The sequence below is a fragment of the Heterodontus francisci genome, chromosome 27 (genome assembly GCF_036365525.1).
Source record: "Heterodontus francisci isolate sHetFra1 chromosome 27, sHetFra1.hap1, whole genome shotgun sequence".
NCBI lineage: Eukaryota > Metazoa > Chordata > Chondrichthyes > Heterodontiformes > Heterodontidae > Heterodontus > Heterodontus francisci.
In genome coordinates, this window is record NC_090397.1 from 46010306 (window position 1) to 46022495 (window position 12190).

General features: G+C 42.7%; 1 protein-coding gene across 2 annotated transcripts in view; it reads right to left on the reverse strand.

The window, feature by feature from the left end:
* Window positions 1–12190, reverse strand: part of reln (reelin) — a 399693-nt gene that overhangs the window by 341052 nt on the left and 46451 nt on the right. For both annotated transcript variants that reach the window (XM_068059265.1, XM_068059264.1), the window contains exon 2: window positions 11136–11246. In XM_068059265.1, coding sequence (XP_067915366.1) covers window positions 11136–11246 — 111 coding nt within the window. The remainder of the gene's footprint in view (window positions 1–11135; window positions 11247–12190) is intronic.

Here is a 12190-nt window from a genome sequence, read left to right on the forward strand (position 1 = left end):
GCGAAGACCAAAGTACGGAAGGTCCTCATCAGGGAACTCCTCTTTGCTGACGATGCTGCATTAACATCCCACACAGAAGAGTGTCTGCAGAGACTCATCGACAGGATTGCGGCTGCCTGCAACGAATTTGGCCTAACCATCAGCCTCAAGAAAACAAACATCATGGGACAGGATGTCAGAAATGCTCCACCCATCAATATCGGCGAACACGCTCTGGAAGTGGTTCAAGAGTTCACCTACCTAGGCTCAACTATCACTAGAGACCTGTCACTCGATGCAGAAATCAACAAGCGCATGGGAAAGGCGTCCGCTGCTATGTCCAGAATGGCCAAGTGAGTGTGGGTAAATGGCGCGCTGACACGGAACACAAATGTCCGTGTGTATCAAGCCTGTGTCCTCAGTACCTTGCTCCACTGCAGCAAGGCCTGGACAATGTATGTCAGCCAAGAGTGACGTCTCAATTCATTCCATCTTCACTGCCTCCGGAGAATCCTTGGCATCAGGTGGCAGGACCGTATCTCCAACGCAGAAGTCCTCAAGGCGGCCAACATCCCCAGCATATACACCCTACTGAGCCAGCGGCGCTTGTGATGGCTTGGCCATGTGAGCCGCATGTAAGATGGCAGGATCCTCAAGGACACTTTGTACAGCGAACCTGTCACTGGTATCAGACCCACCGGCCGCCCATGTCTCTGCTTTAAAGATGCCTGCAAACGCAACATGAAGTCCTGTGACATTGATCAGAAGTCGTGGGAGTCAGTTGCCAGTGATCGCCAGAGCTGGCGGGCAGCCGTAAAGGCGGGGTTAAAGAGTGGCGAGTCGAAGAGACTTAGCTGTTGGCAGGAAAAAAGACAGAAGCGCAAGGAGAGAGCCAACTGTGTAACAGCCGCGACAACCAATTTTATCTGCAGTACCTGTGGAAGAGTCTGTCACTCAGAATTGGCCTTTATAGCCACTCCAGGCACTGCTCCACAAACCACTGACCACCTCCAGGCGCTTACCCATTGTCTCTCAAGACAAGGAGGCCAAAGAAGAGGAAGAAGAGAAGACAAAGAATGAAGATACTTAAAAGGACAATTAGTACTGTTTAACCCACAATTCTAGATTTCCTGGCCAAGATACTTGTTTCCCGATCTGTCAGCAACTCGCCAGCGTCATCGAGGCGAGTGCATAGCAAGAAGAACTTCTTCAGTAAAACTGACAAGCTGGGAAAGCTTTGATCTGTGAATCTGAAGAACTCCAGCCATGGCCATTGAGAGACTACTGTCCAAAGCATTTCTTCTCTCAGACCGTGCCATCACTGCTTTGACAGGCGATTGCCAACTTCTTGGAAGTCACTTCACCTGTCTAACACTTCACTTACCTTCAGCTGCACGTCTCTGCTGCCGGCCTTCACCAATGACATGGGAGAAGCTTATACCTCTGATCAGGGGTAAGAGCAGAAATAACACCACCGCCAACAACACCACCGCCAACAGCACCAGCACCAGCAGCAGCAACACCAGCAGCAGCACCAGCCGCATATCCTTCGACAGGCAGAGGGGATGGACACAGAGCTCCAGCTCAAAGGAGGCAAGACCCCCAACACAGTGTCTGCAGGCAGAGGATTAGCTCTCCTGACATGTCTGAGCACCATTGCCTCAGGAGGCTCATGTTTTCACGGCAAGTTGCTGGTGACATGGTGACATCTGTAGTCTCCTGGAACCAGATTTCTTTCCCTGTAGAGGAGGTGGGCATGCATTGCCAGTAGCCATTAATATGCCTGTCACTGGAGGGCCACCCACCCACCCCAGATCTTTGCCTCTGGCTGAGTTGTGTGCTCTCTTCTCCTGCAAGGAGAGCAAGCAGAGAGGTGATAGTGTTCGTAATGGCTTGTGCAGAGAGGAGGGAAGGACAAATTTTCTGCAGAGTGGCTGTGAGGCATGGGTGCAAGAGGGCAATAGAATGAGTGTGAGCGTTGGTGGATGTGGGACGTCTGGAGAGAAAGGAACGAGTTGAGCTGCAAGGTATGTTGTCCTGAAGAGTGCTGTGCAGGAGAATTCTGTGAAAGTCAGAGTTTGGGGCTTGGCACCTGAAAGTGTTATGCCACTCACCTGTCATGGCCTCCTGAGGTCCAGGATCTTCTTGGTGCACTGCCTCCAGGCTGGAGGGGTCAAACATCTGTTGTTAACTTCCTTGGTCACTTCCACCTACACTTGCTTGTCTTCTTCGTCCCATCCTTGTGAAAGCTCACCTCACTACAGCCCTCAAATCCGGCAGCAGGTAAGAGTGAGAGACCAGACAAGCAGCCTTCCCAGGTCTCCTCTCCTGTGGTTGCTGCAGCCTCAAAAATCCAAGTGCAGGTGAGCCCTTGCAACTCATGTTACAGTCCCTTTAATTAGAGATCCTTCCTTTGGCAGAATGGACATGTCATCCCACCTGCCCTCCCTGATTGTTCGGGGAACCCAGAGGCAGGATGCTAATACCATGGCTCAGTGAAAGAGCCTCGGCCAAACCTTCTCCCTTAACATTTGGGTTCCCAACCCGCAAATGGTCCTGCTGTTCTGGCTGGGACTAAGTCCGAAAGATTCCACCCATTAGTGGTAAAACATTAATTCAAAAAAATATTGGACCAGATTTCACGGTTAGCGGTGAAGCGACAGAGCTTGCTGCTGACCACAAAGAGAGCTGCCCACAAAGATCTAGTGATTTCTGTGGTGTGGATTTCCCCTTTCTCAATACCAGTTTGAATCCAGCACCAAGTGAAGGGGATCTCCAGGCGTCCACTGATGTTATCAAGCAGCCAATCACATTGATGTGTTCTCACAGACAGCAAATTAGGAAATAAATACCGCTGATTATCCTTCACCTTTAACTAAATTTACAGAGAGCAAAATAAACAATTGGAATATGCATATGACATTAAGGGAGATGGTGGCGTAGTGGTAATGTCACTGGACTAGTAATCCAGAGGCTCAGGCTAATGCCCCTGGGGACAAGGTTCAAATCCCACCATGGCAGCTGGTGGAATTTGTATTAAATTAATTAATAAATTCAATTAATTAATAAAAATCTGGAATTGAAAGCTAGTCAGTAATGGTGCCATGAAACCATCATCGATTATTGTAAAAACCCATCTGGTTCACTAAAGTCCTTTAGGGAAGGAAATCTGCTGTCCTTACCTGGTCTGGTCTACACGTGACTCCAGATCCACAGCAATATGGTTGACTCTTAACTGCCCTCTGAAATGGCCTAACAAGCCACTCAGTTCAAGGGCAGTTAGGGATGGGCAACAAATGCTGGCTTTGCCAGTGACATCCCACAGCCCATGAAAGAATAAAAAATGGAAGAAAATGAAATAGCAAACAATTTTTTTTATCATAATGGAGAGATTTGACATTCCACAGTAGAAAATTAGTTTTCCAAGGCCAGAGAGGTTGTTCAGCAGTAATTATGAACTTAGTGCGCTGTTAAAAATCCAGTTACTCCTCATTCAACAAGGAATAACTTTTCCAAGGGTTTTTACAACAAGACCAAGTAGAAGGGCAAGTTCTCGTCAGGTCAGTGATTTATAATTGATTGCGGTCTGGGAGGCCTTCAACAGAGCATCCCGTGGGGAAGCGTTGATTCACTGCCAGCAGCTCTAGATTTCCATGTTTAATTGCGCATGTCCAATCTCCAGAGGCTGCTGTCAGTTTCAGAGGATGAATGATGGCGAACGCTGATAGTTTTGTCATCATAACTATTGCAAAATCCAGGCCATTGAAAATGTGTTCATATTTCAGAAAGATAAAATAAAACTTAAAAACAATATGATAGTTAAATAGAACACAATTATTAAAACTTCAAGTGGTGAATATCCTGTCAATTTAAATATTTGACTCTGATACCTGCAAAAATTATTTTTATTGCTACGTAAGTTGTTAGAAATAAATATTTAATTAAATCAGAGAATGTGTGGAGCCAGTGAGTAATCCTTTTAAAAGCAGAATTCTCAAGAAGGAGAAAAGTGCTTTATTTACATATTTTGGTGTAAAATTCTCCAATAGTTTTCAAAGTGTTGTTTTAAAGTGCATACATTAACATTTAACAATTTGTCAGAGTGTCCTCAAATCATCTGTTTCACAAATACATTCAGCATAAACCAAAATCCCAAAGGAATAACAGATTAAACGATGCAGTTAAATAGATGAACACTTCTCTGCAAGTAAGATCAACTGTGCCATTACTCTTAGAACTGGATTTCAGGTTTTAAAAACTTTCAACTCTTATTTTAAATTTCTGATTTAAAATTGAATGAGAACTGGCATCAAAACTCCAGTGCAGCAAACCAATTCATTATATAGAATACTATCAAAGGCTACAGGCATAAAACATTTTCAGAAATATTACATCACTTAAACAATATGGATGGTGTGTACCAACGGTAAAACCAACAACCTGTAGTATCCAGATTCTGTTCATACATCATCTGTAGTCATCCATAGTCTATTCTGTCAGTTATGGCTGTGCTCAACCCTAATTTTCAAATCTACCCCTCTGAATTTCGTCAGTGGTGCTGGTTACAAGTTGTTACATTTCATTAATTTCTACAATGTATGTATGGTGCATTTAAGATGTGCAGTGTGTAATTATTTGAATTAAATACACATCTTTTACATTCTGACCACTAATGCTGAAAGAATGTCATCCTCTAAGAATGTAATTTCTAATGCCCTGCACCATCTCCCCAGGTTTTGTCCTTGGACATTGGTAACTGTTAGTCAGTGTAATTATATAGTGCTCTATTTACTGGTCGTGAATACTGACAGCTGATTTAAGTAAAGCGGGTTAGCAGTATATTTCAGTCAAACTTACAATTTTAAACTCTGCTAGTTAAAAAAAGCTAGGGTTGTTCCATGTGTAATGATTTGAGTTGGACTTTCACGAATTAAGGACTTTAAAGTATAATTATTCCTGTAATATTCGTGTTCTTGTATTTAGTTGTTGCTTCTGGCTTTAATCAGCTCTCTGTCCTCAGTTCCAGCATAGAACAGATGGAGATTACTTTATCACCATTATATATACAAGATAATGTTCTCACTGGAATAAAGTGCATGTGTAGCACCAGTATTATAAACAATACAACTAATTGTGTACATCACACAGGCTTGTAGTCTTTAATTACTGACATTATTCTGCAATATCCCAGGCCGCTCCTCATTCTTTTAATTCTGAATTTGCAACTTTTGCAAATGGCTTCAGAAGTTTTCTCTTCTCTGGTACACTTCTGGCCAAAAATAAATAGCCTCCAATATTCAATCAAGAACAAGAACATTTTTTTTTAACAGTCTTAGAGGTGCAATTCATTCTAGTTGAAATTTTGTCAGATTATACCTCTGTGACGCACCTTGGGATGTTTTTCTATATTAATCATCATTCTCTACTGCCCTCCTAAGTACAACATTTTTTTTATCACCGAGCTATCTTCACTGCTTTTGTCCATCAGCTTCTGTACCAAACGACTTCTCATCCTCAGTGATTTCAATCTCCATCTCAACTCATCATGTTCTCTCTCCTCTAAGTTCACTTCCTATTTCCCATTATCTTCCCTAAATCTCTCCCTGCATGTAAACTGCCCAACCAACATTCATAGTCACCCACCCCGCCCCCCCCCCAGAACTTGCCATCTCACACGGTCTTGCTAGTCCCATCGTATCAATTACAGGTAAGGCCATCTCTGATCACTCCCTTGTATCACTTTCCATCCACATTCCTCTTCCACGGCCCAACCCTACCTCATTCTATATCCTTCCCTAGAAAAAACACTTCAATTACACTTTCAACTGTCTAGCCTTTGGCCCTCTGTTAGCCACAACATTTCTCCAGCTACTGATTTGCTCAACCGTACCCTCAACTCCACCTTTGATGGTCTAGTCCCCAATAAAACTATTTATTTATTTAGAGCTACAGCACTGAAACAGGCCCTTTGGCCCACCGTGTCTGTGCCGACCAACAACCACCCATTTATACTAATCCTACATTAATCCCATTACCCTCTCACATCCCCACCTTCCCTCAATTCCCCTACCACCTACCTATACTAGGGGCAATTTATAATGGCCAATTTACCTATCAACCTGCAAGTCGTTGGTTCCCTCAGTACGGCTCTCATCTCCATTTCCCTAAGTCCAAGGGACACAGACTTGAAAGAATATGGTGGACAACTGATTTAGTCATCCACTGCCAGATCTGGCTGGACCACATAAGACACTATCGGGTCCTGCTCTCTTCTGCTAAAACTGCTCACTATTCCAGAATCATCCTGGAATGCAAAGATAATCCCTGGCTTCTTTTCTCTACTGCAAAATGCCTTCTTAAACCCCTGACCCGCCATCCTCACCTCCAACAATGCGCGAGGAGCTCATGGACTTCTTTGTCACTAAGTTTGAGACCATCTAATCAGCTGCCCCTGCTGAACCCCTCCCTTCCACTAGCCTATCTAGCCAAACTTCCTATTATGCTCCCCCCTGCCCTAACCCTGAACTTATATCATTCTCTAGTTTCTCTCCTATCTCCCCTCATGCCCTCTCGAGCTTATCTTGTCCCTGAGATCCACCTCCTGTTCCCTCAACCTTATTTGCATTAAACTGCTGACCACCCAACTTCCCCTCCTGGTCCCTATGTTAGCCAATATTGTTAAAGGTTCTCTCTCTTCAGGTGTTGCCCTCTCTCCTTTAAATCTGCCATCATCAACCATCTCCTCAAAAAATGCTTGACACCACTACCCTTGCAAACTACCGTCCCATCTCCAACCTCCTTTTCCTCTCCAAAGTCCTTGAACATGTTGTCGCCTCCCAAGTCCGTGCCCATCTTCCCTGGATCTCCATGTTCGAATCCCTCCAATCAGGTTTCCATCCCTGCCACAGAACCAAAACAGCTCTTAACAAAGTCACAAGTGACTTCCTCTGTGACTGTGACAAAGGTGAACTACTGCCCTTCCCCCCCCACTGACCATCAAGACCTGTCTGCAGCCTTTGACACGGTTGACCACATCATCCTCCTTCAATGCTTCTCCACTGTTGTCCAGCTGGGTGGGACTGCTCTCACCTGGTTCCATTCATATCTATCCAGTCGTATCCAGAGTATCACTTGCAATGGCTTCTCTTCCTGCTCCCTCACCAGTACCTCTGGTGTCCTCCAAGGATCTAACCTGGGCCCCCTCCTATTTCTCATCTATGTGCTGCCCCTCGGTGACATATCTGAAAGCAGAGTTAGTTTTCACATGTACGCTGGTGACACAGTTCTACCTCACCACCACCTCGCTTGACTCTTCCACTGTTGCTAAATTATCAGACTGCTTATCCAACATCCAGTACTGGAAAAGCAGAAATTTCCTCCTATTAAATATTGGGAAGACTCAAGCCATTGTTTTCAGTCCTCACTCTAAACTCCATTCCCTAGCTACTGTCTCCATTCCTCTCCTTGGCAACAGTTTAGATTAAGTCAGTCTGTTTGCAACCTTGGTGCCATACTTGATCCCAAGATGAGTTTCCACCACATATTTTCACCATTGCTAAGAACACCTATTTCCACCTCCATAACATCCCCAGTCTTCGCCCCTGTCTCAGCTCATCTGCTGCTGAAACCCTCTAGACTTGAATATCCCAACGCACTCCTGGCCGGTCTCCCACATTCTACTGTCTGTAAACTTAAGGTCATCCAAAACTCTGCTGCCCATGTCTTAACTTGCATCAAGTCCCATTCATCTATCACTATCGCAGGTGCTGATCTACATTGGCTCCCAGTCAAGCAACATCTTGATTTTAAAATTCTCACGCTTGTTTTCAAATCATTCCATGGCCTCGCCCCTCCTTATCTCTGTAATCTCCTGCAGCCCCACAACCCTTTGAGATATCTGTGTTCCTTTAATTCTGGCCTCTTGAGTATCTCTGATTTTAATCGCTCCACCACTGGTGGCCTTCAGTTGCCTAGGCCCTAAGCTCTGGAACACCCTCCCTACACCTCTCTGTCTCTCTACATCACTTTCCTCCTTTAACATTCCCCTTAAAACCTACCTCTTTGACCAAGCTTTTTGTCATCTGACCTAATATCGGCGGGGTGTCATATTTTGTTTTATAATGCTCCTGTCAAGTGCCTTGGGACGTTTTATTATGTCAAAAGCACTACATAAATATAAGTTACTGTTGTTAAAGGTGCTAAATAAATGCAAATTGTTGTTGAAATATACCATTCACCTCTTTTACTCCATCAGTTGTAAGCAATCAAAACATTATAACATCTTTTCTTTATACTGACCAACAATGTCATTTCAAAGAATGGCGGCAACTTAAACTGGGGGAGTTTGGCAGAGTAAATTATATATTAAATTATGGAAGGATCAAGCTTGATGCACTTTTTGTGTGTTTTCATTTCCAAGGTTTGGGAAGTTCAGGAAATCAAATAGACGAGGTGCATATTGATACAGTCCAGATGTTACATGTTGCTATGCTTAGTAGACACATATTTAAAAAAAACAAATAATAAAACCAAATCGCAGACATTTTGCAGCTAATCAACACTGGACCTTCTCGGGAGATTAAACCTACCACATGCTTGGGCTTTTTTACATTCCTTTTTATGAAAGTAATAGATTCATGCAAATCTGTCATTCTGCACTGCAGTGTGAGCAACAAGCAAACAAACGTTGCCAAGCCTGTGACTTTTCTGGAATCAACAACCACAGTTCAGTACTTGGATAGCCAAACAGACATCTTTGAAGTACACACTTAATTAAAAGGGGGTTGTCAGCTATGATTAATTTTAGTGCAGGAATGAATTGTGGTTCCCAAGCGCATCTGAAGACTGGTTGGGATATACGGCTAGCATATAATTACTGAAATACTAATGCACACAACCAAATTTAATCATCTATGAAATGGGGCTGATTTTATAGAATGTATACATACCTTTCCTTTCCTGAAGAGTCTGACAATAATTAATTAAAAAAAGCAAGTTGAGTATATATGTTAGCGGCTGGGATTTTTTTTATAGGTCACAGATTAAAGGAGCACGGTAATTATGATGCTTACATGTAGTGCAGGAATAGGAAACCTGCATCACTGTTGTACCACATACAGAGACTACATGCAAAATTGTTTCAAGCGTCACACTTGCATGGTTTGTAAACCTAATTTTTTTAATGAAACAACTACCCTTACTTGCACCGAAATTACATGACCATCTGTCTTTATGTATTCATTCAGTTGCCCTAGCCCATGGCTAGTAAATATCTAGCTGAGAGAATGAAGTTCGCAGCACGAGAGTCATGCTCCCTGCAGCAAGGTGTTTTCAAACATAGTAACTATGAAAATGAGGAACTGTAAATAAACAATCACTGGCTTTCAGATGGGAATTCCAGGCAGCCAGTATTTTCTCTTAGTAATTTTTCTTTTTACCTTGTCCTCTCGTTGGCCCCAAAATGTAATCAACATAAGATCTAATTTCCTATTTTAAAGGCGTATGTATTTAATTATCATGTCATGAATGGAATTGTCACCCTTCCTCCTTTCTCCCCCGACACATTATGCCACGTTAGGATTTAAACAATTTCAAATCAGCCCTCTTGAATAATATAATGGCTTTCAGTAAGCATGTGTCTTATGGGAACCTTTCATCACTGCAATGTGAGGAAGAAATTTCATTTCTCCAGCCATTATTTGGAATGGTAGCACAATGTCAGAGAAAAAGCAAGAATTCCGAATTAAATACCTTTAAAACAAGCAGCGAAACACTCACAAAGCAAAAACAAAAGTTTGGAAATATTGCACTCTCGTTATTTGACAATGAAAATGAAAAATCAACATTCCACTCTGCTATCATGCACAAATTTGAATAGCTTTATCTTTCCAAAGGAAAGGTTTTTAAAAAATTTTCCCTCCCACTTTTCCTTCTGCAGTCTCCCTACACTGTATACTATCTCTAACAGAAAAGCACCAAGCCACAGCAGGTCAGGGTGATTCACCCTCCAATTCATCCTCCCTCCCTCTCCACCCCCGCCCCAGTAGGAAGTTCTCCATCTCTATCATGCCATTTCCAAGATCAATAACTCCATCCATGGGAGGTCATGTTCCATTTATATCTATTCTTCTACCACAGGAATGGGCAATTTAACAAGCAATTTGCATAAAAAATATTTATGAAATAAATGTGAAAATATTTAAGATAGATGCTTGCAACTACAGACAACATATAAAATCGGCATAAAAACAAGAAATGCTGGAAATACTCGGCAGGTCTGGCAGCATCTGTGGAGAGAGAAGCAGAGTTAACGTTTCAGAACTGAAGAAGGGTCACTGACCTGAAACGTTAACTCTGCTTCTCTCTCCACAGATGCTGCCGGACCTGCTGAGTATTTCCAGCATTTCTTGTTTTTATTTCAGATTTCCAGCATCTGCAGTATTTTGCTTTTATAAAATCAGCATGCTTCACATCCAGGTTATTCTTTCTAGTCAGAAAAGTGGGGCAATGCAGATTATGGGTAGCTCAATAAACATGGTCAATGTCTTTGGTGGTTGACACTTGAGGAGGTAGAACAAAGTGCTGCTTTCTCTCTCATATGTATACAGCTGAGTCTGGTGCCATTCTGTAAGGAAGAACCCCGAGTGTGAATAACAGATGAGACTTCGCCTTCAAATTAACAGTCCCAATCTTTGGTATTGTAACTACTGGTCAGCACTGAGAAGAATGTGACATTACTGATTTATTTTAAGTTATGATATACACTTCTATGTGTGAGCTGGTCTGCTTCCAAGGAACATGGAGTCATATGCTCAATATCCCCTAATAGTAAAATAAGATTTCAGCAAAGACCATTGTGCAGTAGGTTGTAATGATGGCCTCACGTGTCGCACTTCAGTAAAGCAGCCTGTTCTTTTCTACAGCTCAGTGCTCTCTTGTGCAAAAGAAATAATCAAGTACTCTCTCATACTGTGGAGCGTAATTGTGTTGGGGAAAGAATCACTGTGATGTTAGATTGCAAGTACAGCTATAGATTGCAAACCATTTTCCAGTATGTTCCATTTCTTTGAATTTCCTGATTTATGAAAATTTCAATTAAAATTTATTTTTGGCATTCAAAGAGAAATAATTGAAGTTTAAGGGACAGTGAGACTTACCAAGACCAAATGAGCCAGGACCACTGACACTTTGCGGGGCTTGAATGCTTGTTGATGTGTAGAGACCAGTCACCAGTAAGCCATCGAAGTATGTGCTCGTAGAAATAGTCACTGAAATACATAAAAGTAAAGTAAGTTTGATCGATTAATGATTGTGAGATCAGACGACACACACACAATACAAAGCATTAGGAGCATATTTTGGGATCCATTGGTCGCCTCTAGGCCTACTGCAGGCACAATAGTTAACAAATATAACAGTTGATTGTATGTTCAACCTAATACGATGACAAGGCATATGATTATCATGGGTTGTAACATTACCTCTCACTCATTGGGCTGAATTTTATAAGCCTGCCGCCGAAAAGAATGGCAGTCTGCCTGCATAGATTGGAGCTGGAGCTGCCGCGATCCTAAGCACAGCTGCTCATTTAAATAGCTGGGGTGAACCGCCCCCTCGATCCTGTCTGCTCCCATCTCTTTCTCACGGAATATAAGACCCATTGAAGACACATGAACCCCAAGAGAGAAAAGTCTCCTACAGTGAACAAGGTTTAAGAAGAATACTGAGCCCCAACGAAAGGCAAGACCACCTATAAAAGGACTACAGTGAGCTCGAAGCACAGTAACAAGAAACTCTACTGATATTGCCTCAAACCTCTCTACTTTTTCTTCTGCTCTTTTCTGTCTCTATTTGCATGTGCGTATCGTGTATGCATGCTAGCGTGGGGCGTGGCGTGTATCCGTAAGCATTAACCGAATTAGAGTTTAAGTTTGAATAAATTTCACTTTCCTTCTTTAAACCTAAGAAGGCCTGTTTGTGCTCATTTCTTTGCCTTATAATTGGAAAGCGGTGAACCAAGGGGGAGCTAAAAAAAGTGTGTTTAAAATTAAACCCTGTTACAATAAGACCAGGTGAAGGCTGAGAAAGACCCCTAGACACCTTTCTCACCTGGTCATAACAAGCGCAAGGACATAAAATAAATAAAGACATTTCTTGTGCTCCTCTCCCACTCCCCAATAACAATTAAATTAATTACTTGCCCTCTCCCCTC